General features: G+C 36.1%; 1 protein-coding gene across 1 annotated transcript in view; it reads left to right on the forward strand.

The window, feature by feature from the left end:
• The window catches only part of FSIP2 (fibrous sheath interacting protein 2), a 101,080-nt gene that overhangs the window by 44,029 nt on the left and 35,077 nt on the right, over positions 1 to 21,974 (forward strand). Inside the window, exons 14-16 of the mRNA XM_031651393.1 lie at positions 117 to 174; positions 9,898 to 9,934; positions 12,248 to 21,194. Coding sequence (XP_031507253.1) covers positions 117 to 174; positions 9,898 to 9,934; positions 12,248 to 21,194 — 9,042 coding nt within the window. The remainder of the gene's footprint in view (positions 1 to 116; positions 175 to 9,897; positions 9,935 to 12,247; positions 21,195 to 21,974) is intronic.

Genomic DNA, 21,974 nt, shown 5'->3' on the forward strand with positions numbered 1-21,974 from the left:
CCTGTAAACAAGGCAGTGATAACAGAGAATAAATGGTCCTCTTACTGGAGGATTACCATTTAGCAAATTGCTGAGGATGGACACAAACTATGTAATTTTATTTTTCTGATAAATAGGACCTCAGGCTCATGCTACAGACCCGGGTATATTTTCTTCTCCTGTTTGCACAAATAGGTAAGTACCTAAGGAATTATATGTAATCATAAATAATTTTAATAATTATATAAGAGTGCTGCTCATAAGCAAATTATTCCATGGAATCCTCCATTTTTATAGTTCTACTTGGATTTAGTGAAACTTAGTCTTTTGCAGACTTTCAATACTAAGCTTAAGTTGTAGACAAAGTGAATCATTGTCCTTTCCTTTCTCCTTCTCCTTACCTATAATCCACCTATAGTCAGGACCTCCATGCCATTTTCAAGTGTATCCACATCATAGCCTTCTTTTGGTAGCTTCTCATGATCTGGCTTTATTTGTTTCCTTTTCTCTTCTTTGAAACAGCTACCATCTCTTATGCTTTTTGAGATTACTGGCTGTCTAAGACTGGTAAAATAGTTCATAGTACAAATGACTTAATCAGTTATTCCCGCACCCCAAAGGCTATTTTGCAGTTTAATTAAAAAAAAAAAAAAAATCTCTAGTAGTGGAAATTATGGCACTTACAAGAGATAGTTGTTAAGCCCAGGGACTTTTCATTCTTCAAACCTTAGTGACCACCTATTTTGTTGATGTTTATATCTGTTTTCCTCAACTCAAGAAAAGAGAGAGAGGAAAACACGAATCTAAGTAATGGCAGTGAGCTTTGTATTATTTTACACCCAATGCCATCATCTTTTTAAAAAATCAACAAACCAAATGAAGTCTAGGATAAACTTTACAAACCCCAAATTCCTATGAAGATGATTGAGTAAAATAAGTGGTGCGTGACGGCAAATGGTATTGACATGTTCAGACAAGGTTTCCTGAAATGATAATTTTTATTTTAAGACTGATAAATATCAGTTTGTTTGACTTATTGAGTATTCATATGATACATAATACTGTAAAAGATGCAGAAGGAAGGAAACTGACTTGTCTAGTTCAAAGCAATAAAACTTGATGACCATGTGTAGACCATATGTAAAATAACATTGTTTATTTTATTTATTGGATACAAACATTTTTATTTATTGGAAATATAAATACCTACCTCTTTAAAGAAAAGGTTAGAAGAGGCTCATAATATAGTTGTAATAACTGCAATTTTTATCTTCTCCTATCCAAGAATGTAGAATTACAAAAATCACTTGAATCTTTCATAGCAAGCATTTTGTATATTCTTTTATTAAAAATCCTACCTTAGTGAAAAATAAAGAACTCTATACCTTACCTGGAGCTTCTTCACCACTGCCCCAAGAGCATACACACAGATCCAAATAAAGAGCAAAGACACATATGTCACATTCCTCTTGTTCAGGTTTAACTCCAGGTTTTATAGGAGTTTGCTGTGGAAGCCTCACATCTATTCTATTTCTTTTCTCACTTATTGCTTAGTTTTCTTGTCCCTGATCATTTGTTTAATGTTAAAAAAGATTTATAAAATAGAGATGAAAATTCAGTACCAAGGGAATGAAAATAAATATGACTGCAGTGGGAGTAAAGTTGCAATAATTAAGCATTGCACTTAAGTGATAAGTAACCTTGTATTACAGGGAAGGTATAAGGAGTAACAGAATGAAGAAGGCATAAATCTATTACCCTGAAGACTGTGGTTAAAACTTGTAGTTTATTTATTGTGTAATAGTCTGATGGTTTTTAGTGGGGGTGTAATGGTCAAATTAGCATGCACAATGAATAACTTTGACACCAATATATAGGAAAAATTGAAAGAAAGAAACTCAGAACCAGTTCCCAAAAGCTATCTGTGGCCTGCAAAGACTTCATTTGGGATGAGAGAGAAGTAGGCACCGATCCAAAAGACTTTAAATAGGAATTTATTTATCAAACATTTATTGAGAACCTACTATGTTCAAACTATAATGCTAGATTTTGGGCAGATACCAAAATAAAACTATGTTGCTGTGATTTCAGGGTATTATTTTTCAAGGATATTACGAAGCTGGAGAGAGGGGATGAAAATAAGACAAGTTAAAACACCAAAACTCAATGCTATTACCTAGATTCACTGTTTTTCCTAAATAAGTGCTCTCTGGAATGCTGCAAGCCTTTGATAATTTTCTAGAGCCCCAGAAACTATAATTCTCATCATTGTTCTTTTGCCAGTTTACTTGTTACTTTTTTGGAGGAATGAATTTCTGAAGATACCCTGCCATTTCTGCTGATGCCATGCTTTATCTGGTTAATAAAATTGTTTTCTAATAGTCATCAATGAAGCTTTTTCAGTTTCCTGACTAATTTTACCTGTAGGCCTTTGCACTTTGTTTGGTTCTGTGTGTATGCTTTTGGAGCAGAAAGTCTGTTGGGAACTGCTGTCAATGAATACATAGAACTCCTTGAGTTATGTTTCGTGCCAATGATATAACATGAAGAAAACAGAAAAGTGAATCTGAATGCATTAGGTTGCAGAATATCTAAGAGAAAAACCTGTGGAAACTTGGGTTGACCTAAGAAACCAGATCCTAGAAAAACAAATTAGGACAAATGATAACGGTGTCACTGACATCAGCTTTCATGATCCTAATTGCATACTGCCAAAAGGTACTAGTCTAAGGAAAGACTGTTGTCATGAAGCCCATTTCATGAATTGAACCCAGTGAAGTTTGTTTTTTTTTTTCTGCCAAAATATAGGATATAGTTTTCAGTCTGGCTGTTTCTCAAAATTGAATTATATCCCTTGGGGGAAATGTAAATTTGATCATGTGGAGTACAGGTCTGAAAAGGAGTGCCAATTTTCTTAAGAAAGTAGAAAGAAGAAAAGAAAGAGTTCAAATCAGCAAAAAAATAAGAAAATAAATCAGACTTCAGATGTAGACCTTGTTTTAATAAATATTTATTTTCTATTATTTTTATGATTGAGCTATTTTTTTTTGTAATTAAGAAAACTATGTTTTTTTTGTTGTTGTTGTTGTTTAAACTCTTTTTTTTTAAAATTTATTTATTATTATTATACTTTAAGTTGTAGGGTACATGTGCATAACGTGCAGGTTTGTTACATATATATACTTGTGCCATGTTGGTGTGCTGCACCCATCAACTCGTCATTTACATCAGGTATAACTCCCAATGCAATCCCTCCCCCCTCCCCCCTCCCCATGATAGGCCCCGGTGTGTGATGTTCCCCTTCCTGAGTCCAAGTGATCTCATTGTTCAGTTCCCACCTATGAGTGAGAACTTGGGTGTTTTGGTTTTCTGTTCTTGTGATGGTTTGTTAGAATTGATGTTTTCCGGTTGCTTCATGTCCCTACAAAGGACACAAACTCATCCTTTTTTATGGCTGCATAGTATTCCATGGTGTATATGTGCCACATTTTCTTAATCCAGTCTGTCACTGATGGACATTTGGGCTGATTCCAAGTCTTTGCTATTGTGAATAGTGCTGCAATAAACATACGTGTGCATGTGTCTTTATAGCAGCATAATTTATAATCCTTTGGGTATATACCCAGTAATGGGATGGCTGGGTCATATGGTACATCTAGTTCTAGATCCTTGAGGAATCGCCATACTGTTTTCCATAATGGTTGAACTAGTTTACAATCCCACCAACAGGGTAAAAGTGTTCCTATTTCTCCACATCCTCTCCAGCACCTGTTGTTTCCTGACTTTTTAATGATCGCCATTCTAACTGGTGTGAGATGGTATCTCATTGTGGTTTTGATTTGCATTTCTCTGATGGCCAGTGATGATGAGCATTTTTTCATGTGTCTGTTGGCTGTATGAATGTCTTCTTTTGAGAAATGTCTGTTCATATCCTTTGCCCACTTTTTGATGGGGTTGTTTGTTTTTTTCTTGTAAATTTGTTTGAGTTCTTTGTAGGTTCTGGATATTAGCCCTTTGTCGGATGAGCAGATTGCAAAAATTTTCTCCCATTCTGTAGGTTGCCTGTTCACTCTGATGGTAGTTTCTTTTGCTGTGCAGAAGCCCTTTAGTTTAATGAGATCCCATTTGTCAATTTTGGTTTTTGCTGCCGTTGCTTTTGGTGTTTTAGACATGAAGTCTTTGCCCATGCCTATGTCCTGAATGGTACTACCTAGGTTTTCCTCTAGGATTTTTATGGTATTAGGTCTAACATTTAAGTCTCTAATCCATCTTGAATTAATTTTCGTATAAGGAGTAAGGAAAGGATCCAGTTTCAGCTTTCTACTTATGGCTAGCCAATTTTCCCAGCACCATTTATTAAATGGGGAATCCTTTCCCCATTTCTTGTTTCTCTCAGGTTTGTCAAAGATCAGATGGCTGTCGATGTGTGGTATTATTTCTGAGGACTCTGTTCTGTTCCATTGGTCTATATCTCTGTTTTGGTACCAGTACCATGCTGTTTTGGTTACTGTAGCCTTGTAGTATAGTTTGAAGTCAGGTAGCGTGATGCCTCCAGCTTTGTTCTTTTGACTTAGGATTGTCTTGGAGATGCGGGCTCTTTTTTGGTTCCATATGAACTTTAAAGCAGTTTTTTCTAATTCTGTGAAGAAACTCATTGGTAGCTTGATGGGGATGGCATTGAATCTATAAATTACCTTGGGCAGTATGGCCATTTTCATGATATTGATTCTTCCTATCCATGAGCATGGTATGTTCTTCCATTTGTTTGTGTCCTCTTTTATTTCACTGAGCAGTGGTTTGTAGTTCTCCTTGAAGAGGTCCTTTACATCCCTTGTAAGTTGGATTCCTAGGTATTTTATTCTCTTTGAAGCAATTGTGAATGGAAGTTCATTCATGATTTGGCTCTGTGTTTGTCTGTTACTGATGTATAAGAATGCTTGTGATTTTTGCACATTAATTTTGTATCCTGAGACTTTGCTGAAGTTGCTTATCAGCTTAAGGAGATTTTGGGCTGAGACAATGGGGTTTTCTAAATATACAATCATGTCATCTGCAAACAGGGACAATTTGACTTCTTCTTTTCCTAACTGAATACCCCTGATTTCTTTCTCTTGCCTAATTGCCCTAGCCAGAACTTCCAACACTATGTTGAATAGGAGTGGTGAGAGAGGGCATCCCTGTCTTGTGCCAGTTTTCAAAGGGAATTTTTCCAGTTTTTGCCCATTCAGTATGATATTGGCTGTGGGTTTGTCATAAATAGCTCTTATTATTTTGAGGTACGTTCCATCAATACCGAATTTATTGAGCGTTTTTAGCATGAAGGGCTGTTGAATTTTGTCAAAAGCCTTTTCTGCATCTATTGAGATAATCATGTGGTTCTTGTCTTTGGTTCTGTTTATATGCTGGATTATGTTTATTGATTTGCGAATGTTGAACCAGCCTTGCATCCCAGGGATGAAGCCCACTTGGTCATGGTGGATAAGCTTTTTGATTTGTTGTTGAATCCGGTTTGCCAGTATTTTATTGAGGATTTTTGCATCGATGTTCATCAGGGATAATGGTCTAAAATTCTCTTTTTTTGTTGTGTCTCTGCCAGGCTTTGGTATCAGGATGATGTTGGCCTCATAAAATGAGTTAGGGAGGATTCCCTCTTTTTCTATTGATTGGAAGAGTTTCAGAAGGAATGGTACCAACTCCTCCTTGTACCTCTGGTAGAATTCAGCTGTGAATCCATCTGGTCCTGGACTTTTTTTGGTTGGTAGGCTATTAATTATTGCCTCAATTTCAGAGCCTGCTATTGGTCTATTCAGGGATTCAACTTCTTCCTGGTTTAGTCTTGGAAGAGTGTAAGTGTCCAGGAAATTATCCATTTCTTCTAGATTTTCCAGTTTATTTGCGTAGAGGTGTTTATAGTATTCTCTGATGGTAGTTTGTATTTCTGTGGGGTCGGTGGTGATATCCCCTTTATCATTTTTAATTTCGTCGATTTGATTCTTCTCTCTTTTCTTCTTTATTAGTCTTGCTAGTGGTCTGTCAATTTTGTTGATCTTTTCAAAAAACCAACTCCTGGATTCATTGATTTTTTGGAGGGTTCTTTGTGTCTCTATCTCCTTCAATTCTGCTCTGATCTTAGTTATTTCTTGCCTTCTGCTAGCTTTCGAATGTATTTGCTCTTGCTTCTCTAGTTCTTTTAATTGCGATGTTAGAGTGTCAATTTTAGATCTTTCCTGCTTTCTCTTGTGGGCATTTAGTGCTATAAATTTCCCTCTACACACTGCTTTAAATGTGTCCCAGAGATTCTGGTATGTTGTATCTTTATTCTCATTGGTTTCAAAGAACATCTTTATTTCTGCCTTCATTTCGTGATGTACCCAGTATTCATTCAGGAGCAGGTTGTTCAGTTTCCATGTAGTTGAGCGGTTTTGATTGAGTTTCTTAGTCCTGAGTTCTAGGTTGATTGCACTGTGGTCTGAGAGACAGTTTATTATAATTTCTGTTCTTGTACATTTGCTGAGGAGTGCTTTACTTCCAATTATGTGGTCAATTTTGGAGTAAGTACGATGTGGTGCTGAGAAGAATGTATATTCTGTTAATTTGGGGTGGAGAGTTCTATAGATGTCTATTAGGTCTGCTTGCTGCAGAGATGAGTTCAATTCCTGGATATCCTTGTTAACTTTCTGTCTCGTTGATCTGTCTAATGTTGACAGTGGAGTGTTGAAGTCTCCCATTATTATTGTATTGGAGTCTAAGTCTCTTTGTAAGTCTCTAAGGACTTGCTTTATGAATCTGGGTGCTCCTGTATTGGGTGCATATATATTTAGGATAGTTAGCTCTTCCTGTTGAATTGATCCCTTTACCATTATGTAATGGCCTTCTTTGTCTCTTTTGATCTTTGATGGTTTAAAGTCTGTTTTATCAGAGACTAGGATTGCAACCCCTGCTTTTTTTTGTTCTCCATTTGCTTGGTAAATCTTCCTCCATCCCTTTATTTTGAGCCTATGTATGTCTCTGCGTGTGAGATGGGTCTCCTGAATACAGCAGACTGATGGGTCTTGACTCTTTATCCAGTTTGCCAGTCTGTGTCTTTTCATTGGAGCATTTAGTCCATTTACATTTAAGGTTAATATTGTTATGTGTGAACTTGATCCTGCCATTATGATATTAACTGGTTATTTTGCTCGTTAGTTGATGCAGTTTCTTCCTATCATTGATGGTCTTTACATTTTGGCATGTTTATGCAGTGGCTGGTACCGGTTGTTCCTTTCCATGTTTAGTGCTTCCTTCAGGGTCTCTTGTAAGGCAGGCCTAGTGGTGACAAAATCTCTAAGCATTTGCTTATCTGTAAAGGATTTTATTTCTCCTTCACTTATGAAACTTAGTTTGGCTGGATATGAAATTCTGGGTTTAAAATTCTTTTCTTTAAGAATGTTGAATATTGGCCCCCACTCTCTTCTGGCTTGGAGAGTTTCTGCCGAGAGATCTGCTGTGAGTCTGATGGGCTTCCCTTTGTGGGTAACCCGACCTTTCTCTCTGGCTGCCCTTAAGATTTTTTCCTTCATTTCAACTTTGGTGAATCTGGCAATTATGTGCCTTGGAGTTGCTCTTCTCGAGGAGTATCTTTGTGGCGTTCTCTGGATTTCCTGGATTTGAATGTTGGCCTGCCCTACTAGGTTGGGGAAGTTCTCCTGGATGATATCCTGAAGAGTGTTTTCCAACTTGGTTCCATTTTCCCCCTCACTTTCAGGCACCCCAATCAGACGTAGATTTGGTCTTTTTACATAATCCCATACTTCTTGCAGGCATTGTTCATTTCTTTTTCTTCTTTTTTCTTTTGGTTTCTCTTCTCGCTTCATTTCATTCATTTGATCCTCAATCGCTGATACTCTTTCTTCCAGTTGATCGAGTCGGTTACTGAAGCTTGTGCATTTGTCACGTATTTCTCGTGTCATGGTTTTCATCTCTTTCATTTCGTTTATGACCTTCTCTGCATTAATTACTCTAGCCATCAATTCTTCCACTTTTTTTTCAAGATTTTTAGTTTCTTTGCGCTGGGTACGTAATTCCTCCTTTAGCTCTGAGAAATTTGATGGACTGAAGCCTTCTTCTCTCATCTCGTCAGTCATTCTCCGTCCAGCTTTGATCCATTGCTGGCGATGAGCTGCGCTCCTTTGCCGGGGGAGATGCGCTCTTATTTTTTGAATTTCCAGCTTTTCTGCCCTGCTTTTTCCCCATCTTTGTGGTTTTATCTGCCTCTGGTCTTTGATGATGGTGATGTACTGATGGGGTTTTGGTGTAGGTGTCCTTCCTGTTTGATAGTTTTCCTTCTAACAGTCAGGACCCTCAGCTGTAGGTCTGCTGGAGATTGCTTGAGGTCCACTCCAGACCCTGTTTGCCTGGGTATCAGCAGCAGAGGCTGCAGAAGATAGAATATTTCTGAACAGCGAGTGTACCTGTCTGATTCTTGCTTTGGAAGCTTCCTCTCAGGGGTGTACTCCACCCTGTGAGGTGTGGGGTGTCAGACTGCCCCTAGTGGGGGATGTCTCCCAGTTAGGCTACTCAGGGGTCAGGGACCCACTTGAGCAGGCAGTCTGTCCCTTCTCAGATCTCAACCTCCGTGTTGGGAGATCCACTGCTCTCTTCAAAGCTGTCAGACAGAGTCGTTTGCGTCTGCAGAGGTTTCTGCTGCTTTTTTGTTGTTGTTGTTGTTGTTGTTGTTGTTGTTGTGTAGCTGTGCCCTGTCCTCAGAGGTGGAGTCTACAGAGACAGGCAGGTTTCCTTGAGCTGCTGTGAGCTCCACCCAGTTGGAGCTTCCCAACAGCTTTGTTTAACTACTTAAGCCTCAGCAATGGCGGGCACCCCTCCCCCAGCCTCGCTGCTGCCTTGCCGGTAGATCACAGACTGCTGTGCTAGCAATGAGGGAGGCTCCGTGGGAGTGGGACCCTCCCGGCCAGGTGTGGGATATGATCTCCTGGTGTGCCTGTTTGCTTAAAGCGCAGTATTGGGGTGGGAGTTACCCGATTTTCCAGGTGTTGTGTGTCTCAGTTCCCCTGGCTAGGAAAAGGGATTCCCTTCCCCCTTGCGCTTCCCAGGTGAGGCGATGCCTCGCCCTGCTTCAGCTCTCGCTGGTCGGGCTGCAGCAGCTGACCAGCACCGATCGTCCGGCACTCCCCAGTGAGATGAACCCAGTACCTCAGTTGAAAATGCCGAAATCACCGGTCTTCTGTGTGGCTCGCGCTGGGAGTTGGAGACTGGAGCTGTTCCTATTCGGCCATCTTGCTCCGCCCCCCAGAAAACTATGTTTTTATTTCATTAGTGTGTGATGGTAAATCTAATAACACATGATAGAATATTGTCATACACAGAAAAGGAATGCATCTAAATCGGTATTAAATATAGCTAGAAACTTATTATTTTAACCCATAGTTACTGAATAATCATTCACATATTTTCTTCCTACTGTGGAATATGGGGAGGGGACAGTGGAACTGTGGCATTTGAACGAACAAATAAAAGATTTTCAGAAAGTTCTGGTCAGATGCCTTGCTACTCCATCAGGCCTTTTAGCAGTCACAAGGGACTCATCTGCCCCCTTCCTGCAAATCCTATATCCATTTTCAGAGAAACACAATGTAGGCATGGCTAAGGTGTGTTAGAAGTATAAGGATCAGAGAGGGACACTGTTTATGCAGCAGCCATACTCCTGTCCCCCTGGATAATAAAGCACATTTCTAAAACTAGAGGCCAGTCTAAGGAGGAAGTGAAATAGGGGGGTTGGAAAAAATACTGTGTTCTTCATTTTGAATTTCTATAGAAAAACTCTTAGAAACAACAAAATGATTCTATAATTAGAAATTTTGGGAAAAGTTTTATAAATTTTTGACTCTGTGTAATAACTAAATGATCAACCTTTCTTTACAGGCAACAAAACATCCTGAAAAATTGCTTGCAAGAAAAAGTATGTATCATAAAATCCATTGATAAAGCAACATATTAGTCATAGTTTCTGAGGCGTCATAATAGAAAATATTTTGTTAACTAATAAGAATCATCCATTGATATTTGTTAGGCTTCCTTTTTGCCCTTTTTTTCTTCTTTGAAGTTTACTTTCAGTTCATTCTTATACTTTTCTGTGGTCCAAAATTGTTATCAAAAGATAATACTGACCCTTCAAGACAAGGTCTCATGGGTATAGAATGGTGAGATATTAACGGACCTAACCATCATAGGAAGAGAATCAAATACCACAAGCCTATTATATCATGGTAAGCCATTAATCAATAAGGCCTTTCAGATCTTGCTGGAGAACTCAGTAGTAGGTGAGTTGAGATGCTTGGATCTGTCTTCAGCAGTTTTATGAAAAAAGGGACCTGGTCACCTGTGAGCTGAGACTTGGAACAGGCAAAGATAAGATAGTGTGTTTTTATGAGGCCTAACTCTGGATCTAGACTGAACGGTCAGGAAAGAGAAAGGATTTGAGGAACAACACATACTCTGACACACTATTTAACATAGAAACTTGCTCAGTTCACAGAATATGCAGCAAATACAAAAGCTTTGACCCAAGGGATTTTTTTTCAGTTTAATATTGTAATAGAAGGCAATTAAAAACTAGGATTCTATCTATCATATTTCACTACAAAGAAAAAGTTAGAAATATATCCCTCTTTTGTATATTGAGGTTGGAATCTCTTTGCCACAACTAACTTAAGAGTAATAATGTAGGTTATTATTTATCATCTCTAGTAATAAGAAAAATGATGTATATTGAATTCTTAGTTTATAATTGGTATGTGTTGTAGTTGATTTAGAATAATTATCTTCTCTATAAACATTTAGGTATTGTTCTTAAATATTTGATTTAGAGTAAATTTATTTAAGACACATATTTTACAACATAGACTGTCATCTCAAAATATGTGTTTAATACCACTAACCCATTGTTCATACAATAAGTTAAAAATATGTTTGTGTATTTGAGGATTACAGCTGAATAAAATGGCCTTTCCTGGGGTGCTCCTCAAATGCTTTCAAGTGAGTCAGAAGAGAGTGTGCTGCATATATGTTAACTTTTCTTTGAATGTTTCTCAGAAATATGGATAATTTCAGACTAATTTAGGCAATATTTTGGGTGTGAGAAGCCTAGTTACAGGAATCATATTTACGCTGAGACCTACATATCAGTCTTCTAAGCTTTTCTGCCAATTACTTGTGTTTACAAGCTGTATGTTTTAAGAGTTTTAACAATTTAAAAAGAGTACTACTTTATTATATGTAAGATGAGTTTTATAAGCACAAAATATATTTGCAGTTACTTAGTAGAGGTTTATAGAATTCTACAGATGCATTTATTTCTACCCATGGTACAGTTCAAATCTATGACAGCAACACTGGTCACTAAGGAAATGGTTATTCAAATCTGGTTCTTGGTTCCAGCTCAAACAAATTAATAGTCTAACTTTCTTAACCTTGTTCAGCCCTCCCTACTCTTTGATTCATGAATCTAGTTTGGCTTTTATTTTCTCTCTAAATTAATTTGTTACCTTACTTTAGTATCTGTTCTTAGCTTTCCTATCTAGGAAAATTTGTATTTATACTTTTTTGTTGGATACAAAGCCCATCAATCTATATAAAGCATTAGCTTTTATTTTTGCCTATCAAATAATTCTTAACAATTAACTTTAGTCATTCCTATATTTATAGACCACAGGCTCACCCTTTCAGCAGGGACTGGGAGAGAAAATGGTTTATGTTCCTTCCCCAAATCTCAGCTAGACAGATGTTTCTGAAAGCATCCAAATATTTTTGTTTTGAGAAATCATCCAAATGATCTGTTCTGAGAAATATTTTGTTACAAATATGTAATGTATCTTTAAAAATTAGCTGGATCATAAACATCACATATTTTCTTTCCAAAATATTTGCATGTTGTGTGCCTAGACAGCAATTTAGTGATATTTTTTCACAAAAAAAATCATTTATCCTTATAACAAATGCCAGAGGAAAAAGAAACTTCAGAGAGACGGTGAATAAAATAAATCTTACTCAAAAAAGTACTTCACGGTAGTGCAGAATAAACCAACTAGAAATTCATCTTAAATTCTAAATTTCTAAACTGATATTTCTTTACTATTTTCTTTCATAAACCATAATGGTATTCCACGAATACATTGATATAAAAATTAAATGTTACCTTCTATCTCCAAAACGTGTTGTTAAAACGTAAGTTGTTACATGACTTTATTTTCATCTCTGCTTACCTCCTTTCCAGGTAACTTCTGAAGAACTGAATATTATAATTCAGAATATAATGACCTGGGTTGTGGCTACAGTGACCAGTATATTGTACCCAGCCATCACAAAGTATGAAGAAAGATTGCAAAATAATACATACCCAGTATCTGATGATTCCATCCTCTCTTCAGATAGTTCAAGTTTCTGTAGTACATGCAGTGAAGACTTTACATATAGAAGCTACACATCTGCAACAACGAAAACATTTCAGGCAGAACCCTGTGCATTTGTAGTTGACATGTCAGTAAGGAGACCAACCACGCCTATAAAACCTCATCATGCACATGTGGAAAAAACAGTTGTGGGGAAAACATATCACGTAAAAGGACAATCTATAACCTCTAAACTTAAATATAATAAAACCAACTTGCTATATTCATACCCTAAGCTCAGAAGTTGTAAATCAGATAGTCACCTTTTAGCATCATTTGAAACAGGCACAAAAAAATCTAAGGATGCTACCACTGAAACAGATAGCTTAGGGAGTTCATCGCGTTGTGATAAAACAGCAAAAGCCATGGATGAAATGAAGAATTTAAAAAATGTTTTTGTTAACTTTAAATGTTACTTGAAAAGGGAAACTGAAGTGATTTTAGAAAGCATTTTGCGAGAAATAATGTCTGATTTAACCCAGGCCATTCCCTCTCTCTCTTCTGTTACTGCTGAAGTTTTTGTTGAACAATGTGAATGTGTAAAAGAAGTCTTGCTTTCCAATGTTGGTATTTCCTCAGTTGCTTCTGAGATTGTGGAAAATATGCTTGAGAAGTTAGAGTCTGCAGTTGAGAAAAAATGTGTTGAGATGTTTTCACAAGATTTGTCAGTCGACATTAAACCAAGTTTAGCAGCCAGTGATGAACTTCTCACATCATCTAATGGAAAACCTTTGAAAAACTCAAAGCTTCATACTTTGGACCCAATGTGTGATATTGCAGAGGACATGGTGCATGCCATTTTAGAAAAACTAACGACTCTTGTATCTTCTAAGCAAAATGAATTTCTTCATCTTAAAGACACAACTAAGCTTTCCTGCCAGCAACATAAGACAGACTCAATATGTATGTTCCTTCAAAGAGCTGCCAAAAATAAATCTAGTCTTGAATCTGATGAAGCTAGTTTAATTGTCAATGAAGAAGTACAAAATTTAATATCAAATATTTTTTCCCAGTCCTCTTTGGTTGGTTATATAGAGGAAGCAATCAGTGCTATACTAGGTTATATACAAACTGAACTAAATAATGAGATAATTATTGCATCTGAAGAAACAGTAGTATTCCTTCAGCTACTTGATGACATCCTTGTTCAGCTCCATCAGGAACCAGTAAATGAAAGTTTTCAAAAAAGTAAGCAACGGCAACCCAGAATAAGTAGTCCTTCTGACACCAAAGAAAAGTACAGACTCACTGGCACTAGACTGTCAAATAGTCCTAGGTCTGGAAGACGATTTCCACCTATAAATGTCCCAGGCATGGTTCTTTATTCTGATGATGAAAATGAGGAAATAGAAAACATTGTAAAAAATGTGCTTGATTCAACTTTCAAAGACGAAAAAGTAAAATCACAAGAAGAGATACCTAATCATTGGTTTACAAAGGGAAACACTTGTTTTGAATACAAAAGAAATATCAAACCACCTACAAAGCCTGTTTCTAGAAACAAAGCTGCATTTCATGATTGGGAATTAAAGACTGAGCCACCATCTACTAATCATGAAGATATTTTAAAGAAAAACCTTTGTTTGAATAAAGACATTTCAACTTTCAGCCAAGATCAAAAGCATCAAATACAACAGGCTTCAGAAAACATAGTCACAAGTATTTTAAAAGAAATGCTCGAGGACATATCTTCTGTTCCTTTTGGTCACTTAGATAGCAAAACTAGCAATGAAGCTTCAGTTCTTGTTTCAGAAAAGCCTCAAGGACTGTCACATCAAGAATGGATAGACCAGATGTTTTCTGTTTCAGAAATCAGTACAGTGGCTCAAGAAATAACAGATTCTGTGTTAAACATACTTCATAAGGCATCAAACTACATTTCCAATACCACTAAAAGTTTCATTTCATCATCAGTTCATCAGACTTCCTTACATAATTCTGACACTGAACACGTAGTCAAAGAAGCACCAAATAAATGCCCATTAAAGACATGGTTTGACAGTGAAAAGAAAATGAAATATTTATCTTTATTTGATATTGATCCTGAAAAGCCTTCCTGGTTAAAATCTGGAAAAAGTGAACCTAAACCTGTAGATGACATTAATGATAAGATCATTCATACAATTTTTAAAAGATTGAAGTCATTTATTTACCCAAAATTGCATATGGGCTTCAAATCTTCATTACAATCTCAACTTAGTAAGTATACAGCTAAAATAGTAAACATTGTTTTATGTGCTATCCAGAATGAACTGGAACTTCACAAGGAAAACCTAAATCTTAGGGAGATTGACCATACAAACTCCCTTACAGATAAAGGATTTTTTGCTAGTACTGATAAAAAATTAGAATCTCTTGTCACGAGTATTGATGATAACATTTTGGCAAGTCCATTATTAACCTGTATTTATGATATATTATCAAGTGAAAATGCACATCAAAGAAGCATTTCATTCTCTTCTCGTAAGCCAAAGTCTGCAACTGACAGTGTTGATGTACAAAGCATTTTGCCACATAGGCAGGATAAAAAATCTTTTCACAAATATTTGGCTACTCCTTGTACTCTCCACAGTGTCAATGATGGAAAACATATTAAAGAGAATGCAAAATTGCAAGTGTTAGAAAGAATTGGGGAAACACTACATGAAATGTTAAGGAAGCTCCTGGGGACCCATCTTCATTCTCAGCCATCTTGTAGTCAACAAAGCAGAGATATGACAAATATGAATCAGAAAATGGTTGCTGCATTGCAGTCTAATATTCAGTTAATTTCTAAAGCCATTTTGGATTATATCCTTGCAAAATTATGTGGTGTTGACATGGATACCAGTTTTGCAAATTGTGGATTAAAAGCTGTCTCAGAGTCTCTTGACATTGACAACCCATCACTTGCTTCAATTATTGAGAAAATGGCCAAATCCACCAAAATAATCTCCAGCATAGTTTCCAGAAGGGTTCAGGAGGACGATAAAGAAGGGACTAAAAACGAGGCAAAGCCTGTTGCTCCTGTGTCTTCCAAAACACCGAGCACAAAAGAAATGCATCCAAATAAACTGAAAGCTGTAGCTTCAGATATTCTTAATATGGTTTTTGCTAAACTGGAAGGGTTTGCCAATGGACATTTAGAAATTTTGGGTGCTATTAATGATGGAGATAAGAAAAGCAATATGATGGACTGGGAATGTGATAGCACCAATATTTCCAGAGACACACATGAAGCATCATTTCTGTCTGCTTTATATATGCATGCAAAGAAGGTATCAAGTGCTATTTTGAAGGCTATTCAAACAGAATTAAATGTGACCTCATCAGATTTGAAGACTAATGAAAAAAACCCACCACCTGAGACTCAAATTCTTAAGGATGTAGTCAAGTTAATTTTAGATGCAGTATCTTCTGATATGTTTAATGAAACAGAATCTGAAGGGGGAGGCATTGAAACTTATCGATACAGGCCAACATATGGAAAACTTCCTGGAGGAGCTGAATCAAATTCATTTCTAGATGATGATACACATACAGATAAAAAAATTATTGATGAGAGATCACCACAAAGAGAAGAAATGAGAACACATTCTCTTAAACAATGGGCTCTAGAAAAAACCTTAAACAAAATTGAAGTAAAACTCAAAGAACCACATATATCTCCAATTGCTCCCATTATAAGAAATATTTTGAATGAAATTTTTCAAAGTACTTTAATCAATCAATTAAATGTCCTTTCTCTCTCCCACTCTAATTTTAATGGCATGCCTCACAATGTTGATGAGACAACTCCCCAAACATCTGTTCAATTTATGGATAAAATGATGGATCCTTTACTGTCTGAAGCAGATATAACCATAGTAACAGATAATATTGTTAGGACAGTATTTCACAAACTTTATTCAGCTGCCATTACAGAAAGAAATATAAGGGAAAATAGGTATAAAACTATCACTTTTTCAGCAAATGTTTCTCTTCATGAACACACCTATGAAGGAAAGTCCTCTGTCACTGTGTTGGATGAAAATCCATGTACTTTTCAGTCTAGATTCAGTGTTGCTGACAAAGAAGCAAAGGTAAATCTAGCTGAAGATATTGTACAGGCAATATTAACAAATTTAGAAACTTTTGCTACTTCCAAAGTAAAATCTCTCTTTCGTTCCAAAGTCAACTTTACAATTCCAGTGGCTTTACCTATTCAGCAAGATCACAGTACATTGAGCAAAGCATTATCAGCCAAAGATTCATATTCTGACGAGCAATTTTCCTGTTTCTCAGTAGATCATACTAAGTCAGGAAAGACCAACTTGTGCCAACTGTCTTTTTCTAAATTAAATACTTATGCACTACAAGTGGCTAGAAAAAATTTGCAAGGAATCAAACATGAATTAGATAAAGAAAGGGAAAATCCTTTTTTAAGTCATGACATTGGGATTTCTGAAAGTATTGCAAGTCAAATTGTTAACACATTGTTAGACATTATATCACGTAAAGGCAAATGTGACAAAAACAGTGCTGACAAAGAGATCGATTTAGATAAGCAAAAAGGTGTAATTGAAAAGCTGCTCAGTAAGAACGAATATCAAAAAGTACTTCAACTTCAAATACAAGATACCATTGAAGGTATCCTATGTGATATTTATGAAAAAACCCTGTATCAGAATAATCTCTCATTTGCCGCACCCACTCTGAAATGTAGCATTGCTGATAAACATTCAGAAGAAAATTCTGAAATGTTCATGGAGGGTGCAAATAAGATTATCCCTAAGCTTTCAGTTCCTAAATCAGATGTCATTTTGATATCTAATGATATAGTGAATATTGTTCTTCATAATCTCAGTTCTGCTGTCACACTTGTCATAAATGCAAAGAATCCTACTTCTGCAAGATTGCCCCTGACATTCTGTGATATGTTTCCAAAAACAGACTGTCAACAGCCTCTTAAGGGGTCAAAAACTGAAAGGGAAACAGAGTGTTTTTCATATTCAAAAAATCAGAAATCAGCTTATGCTGATAATAATCAGATAACTGTAGTAGAGAAAGAAGACACCCAGGAATCTGCCACTGACTCATGTGAGGAAAATGCTAACTTCATTACTAAAACTATTCTTAATCGTTTAGAATCTTTTGCCACAGAAAGAATAGATTCATTAATTACCCTTGCTTTCCAACATAAAGAAAAGTCATTTGTTATCCCAGAATTGGAAAATTGTAAACAAAATGACCGCATCCTTTATGATTCAAGCCAAATGGAATCAGATGTAAATGTCCTGAAAATATCAGCAACTGAAACCATTCTCAGCCAAGAGCTTACAGATTTCACTTTTGTCAGTCACAGAAAAAAACTTGGATCCACAATTCACCTATCACAAGCTAGCCTTAAGACATATGCTGACATCATTGCCAGTGCCATTTTGAAGCTTATTAAAAATGACTTAGATGTAGAAATCCTAAAGATATATCCATATCAAAACAATATTTTGTTCCAAGAAAACATCATTGTGAGTGAAATTGTTGAGAGTATGATAAAGATGTTAGATGATAAAAGATCTGTAAAGGAAATTGGTTTTAATTCAAAAGAGAATTCTAACTTTTCACAATTAACTTTATCAAATGAAATATTGTTGGGGTACAAAGAGAAGGAAAGAAGTACCAATCAATCTCTATTTACAAAGTATCCATTAGAACAAAACAAAATGACATTGGAAAACAAAAGGCAGATAATTGTTTTGGAAGAAATATTTATGAGAAATGGAGAACCAAAAAACAAAGAAAAAGGTGAACTGCTCAGTGCAGTGGAAGAACTTTTGAATAAGTTGTATCAAAGAGTAATGGAAGTCATAGGCCATTTGCCTCCCCTTAATGAAACTTCCAACTTTATAGCTAATTCTAAAATTAAAACATCAGACACAACACAGAAAAACAGTTTTCTATCACATATTAACAGTGTAGCAAATGACATAGTTGAAAGTGTTTTGGGGAAAATGTACTTGGTAGTTGTGACATCATTATATGAAAATAATAAAAGTAGGAGAGAAGTTGAAACGTCTAACCACAATGATTCCTTACCAATGAAACCATTAAGGTTTAGAGAAACTAAACAAGCAGGAAAAATAAGTAATTCCCCTAGATATGTGATACCACAGGCTTATTCTTATGTAGACAGTCAAAATATCTCTGTGATGGAAAACACCTTTTTGCCATATTTACCATTGCAAGTGAAGAAAGACTTAATTCAAATGGTTCTCAATAAGATCACAAATTTTGTCTCACTTCATCTAGAAGAGAGTTTGTCCCCTGAGTATTGTGCTGATAAGTTGCAACTTTTAAGGCCACACACTTTAAAGGTCAGCCCTAAGGACAGCCCTAAGCCATGCTTTAAAGCAAATTTAAAAGAAAGGTCAAAAATGACTACTTTGCCTAAATTTACAAAAAAACCACACTTAGGACTGAGTGCTACTAAGGCCAAAAGCAAAACCAAGTTAGGTCCTGGAGAGAAGACCCCAAAAGACAGCCGATCCAAGACTGCCATTGGGTTGTCACACATCATGTCAGCTGGAGATGCCAAAAATTTACTGGACACAAAATTGCCCACTTCAGAACTAAAAATATATGCCAACGATATAATAATTAATATACTGGAAACAATTGTGAAGGAATTTGGAAAGGTAAAGCAAACCAAAGCTTTACCATCTGATAAAATCATAGCTGCAAGTAAAATAGTTGATAGAGTTTTGCAAGAATTGTATGTTACAAATAACTGCAATTTGTCTTACCCGATCAAATCCTCACATCTCAAACTTTCACAGGGGAATATAGGCACAGGATCCTTTCCTAAACAACAAGCATGTTTTTACTTGGAGAATGTTTCTTCACAGCTAGAGCACATTTTTCCTAGAGAAGGTATATTTAAAAAAATGTTTGACAAGTGGCAAACAGAATCAAATGACAAGGAAAATGAAAAATGTAAGCTATTGATGATAACTGAAAATGTTTTGACTGAAATTTCAATAAAAGCAAAAGAATTAGAATATTCTCTTTCACTTTTAAATTTGCCACCTCTTGAGAACTGTGAAAGCAGGTTTTATAATCATTTTAAAGGAGCTTCTACTAGAGTTGAGGATACTAAAGCACAAATTAATAAGTTTGGAAGGGAAATTGTTGAAATGCTATTTGAAAAATTACAGCTATGCTTTCTGTCCCAAATTCCCACTCCAGATAGTGAAGAAACTCTATCAAACAGTAAAGAACACATTACTGCTAAAAGTAAATATGGTTTTCCAAACAAGCACAGCCTCAGCAGTTTACCAATCTATAACACAAAAACAAAAGACCAAATTTCTATGAGCTCTAGCAACCAAATTGTTCAAGAGATTGTAGAAACAGTTTTAAACATGTTAGAGTCATTTGTGGACTTGCAGTTTAAACATATCTCCAAATATGAGTTTTCTGAAATTGTGAAAATGCCTATAGAAAACCTTTCTTCTGTCCAACAGAAACTGTTAAACAAAAAAATGTTGCCAAAATTACAACCACTGAAAATGTTTTCTGATGAATCCGAGTCAAATACGATTAATTTCAAGGAAAACACAAAGAACATCCTTCTACGGGCTCATTCATTCCATTCACAATTACTTACATATGCTGTTAATATCATTAGTGACATGCTTGCTGTAATTAAGAACAAGCTAGACAAGGAAATAAGCCAAATGGAACCATCTTCAATTAGCATATTGAAGGAGAACATTGTAGCAAGTGAGATCATTGGCACACTAATGGACCAGTGTACTTATTTCAATGAGTCTTTGATACAAAAGCTTTCAAGGGAAAGTTTGCTACAAGGAGCTGAAAATGCCTACACTGTTAATCAGGTTGAATTAGCAACTAATATGAAAACGTTTACATCAAAGTTAAAGGAAGGTAGTTTGGGGATTAATCCTTCACAAGTGAGTAAAACTGGGTTTGCGTTTTGTTCAGATGAAGATATGAAAGAAAAGTACAGGATTTCATCAGATTTACCCACCTCTGTTAGATCTTTTGTAGAAGACACAGTTAAAAACTCAGAGCCAATGAAAAGGCCTGATTCAGAAACTATGCCATCGTATTCTAGAAACAAAGTACAAGACCACAGACCAAGGGAATTTAACTTTGGTAGTTTTGATGAGACCAAGAAAGGAAATGGCTACCTCCCTGAAGGCAGTATCTTACAAAAGCTGCTTAGGAAAGCAAATGACTCCACAGAAGCAGCATTAAAGCAAGTCTTATCATTCATAGAAATGGGAAAACGTGAAAATCTAAAAATATTTCATTATGAGAACCTAAAACCAGTTGTTGAACCAAACCAAATTCAGACAACCATTTCTCCACTCAAAATATGTTTAGCTGCAGAAAATATTGTCAATACTGTGCTATCCAGCTGTGGCTTTCCGAGTCAACCACATGCTAATGAGAACAGGGAAATAATGAAGCCATTTTTCATATCAAAACAAAGTTCTTTATCTGAAGTATCTGGAGGACAAAAGGATAAGGAAAAAAGTTTGCTTAGAATGCAGGATAAAAAAACCAACTATATACCTGAGAAAGAAAACAAAAACCTTGAAGCCAGCAGGGAAGATTCTTCTTTATTGCAAAAATTGAAAAATAAGGAGTACCCAAAGATAGAGACTCTGAAGGAAGTTGAGTCCTTTACTTTTGCTGATCATGAAATGGGTTCCAGTGAAGTTCATTTGATAGCAAGACATGTCACCACATCTGTGGTCACATATTTGAAGAACTTTGAAACTACAGGTAAGCAAGAAAGAACATACACTAAAAATTTGCATGATTTAGGAAGAAAAGCAGTAAAAGACATGTTTAAAAGATCTCCTGTCTAAAAAGCTGTATTCACTATTTTTCTGAAAATAGCCTGGGAAGTAGATGACTACTGAGTTACATTTTAATTTTATTTTAAATTTATTATTTTATTTTATTTAGAAATAGTGTCTCTGTCACTGAGGCTAGAGTACAGTGGCATGATCATTGCTTCCTGCAGCCTTGAACTCCTGGACTGAAGAGATCCTCCCATCTCAGCCTTCCCCCAAAATAGCTGGGACCACAGGCATGCCACTGCACTCTAAATTTTAAAAATCTTTTTGTAGAGACAGGATTTTGCTATGTTGCACAGGCTGGTCTCAAACTCCTGGCCTCATGTGATCCTTCTTTCTTGGCCCCTCAAAGTGTTGAGATTACTGGCATGAGCCAACATGCTCAACCTCAGTTGCTTTCTAATTCATCATAATACAAAAATAAATAAATAAATAAATAACTGTTTGCAGGATTTGAATTTGAAGAGTGTGTTGCTCAGTTTTCTCTATCTATAAATGAGAGAAAATGAGACCATTTTAAAGCAGGAGATTTTCATTGAGCATGAGGCAAAAATGTGAAAGGGTTTTAAAAATTCTTATGCATAACTTCTTTATAATCATATGGGATGTGCAGTTAACTGATTAAAAGTCATTTAATTTTTGTATTCTTGAAGGCTTTGTTACTATTATACAAAGTTTAAAAGAACAGTAGAATTAAATATCT

Source organism: Papio anubis, chromosome 10 (assembly GCF_008728515.1).
Source record: "Papio anubis isolate 15944 chromosome 10, Panubis1.0, whole genome shotgun sequence".
Lineage (NCBI taxonomy): Eukaryota > Metazoa > Chordata > Mammalia > Primates > Cercopithecidae > Papio > Papio anubis.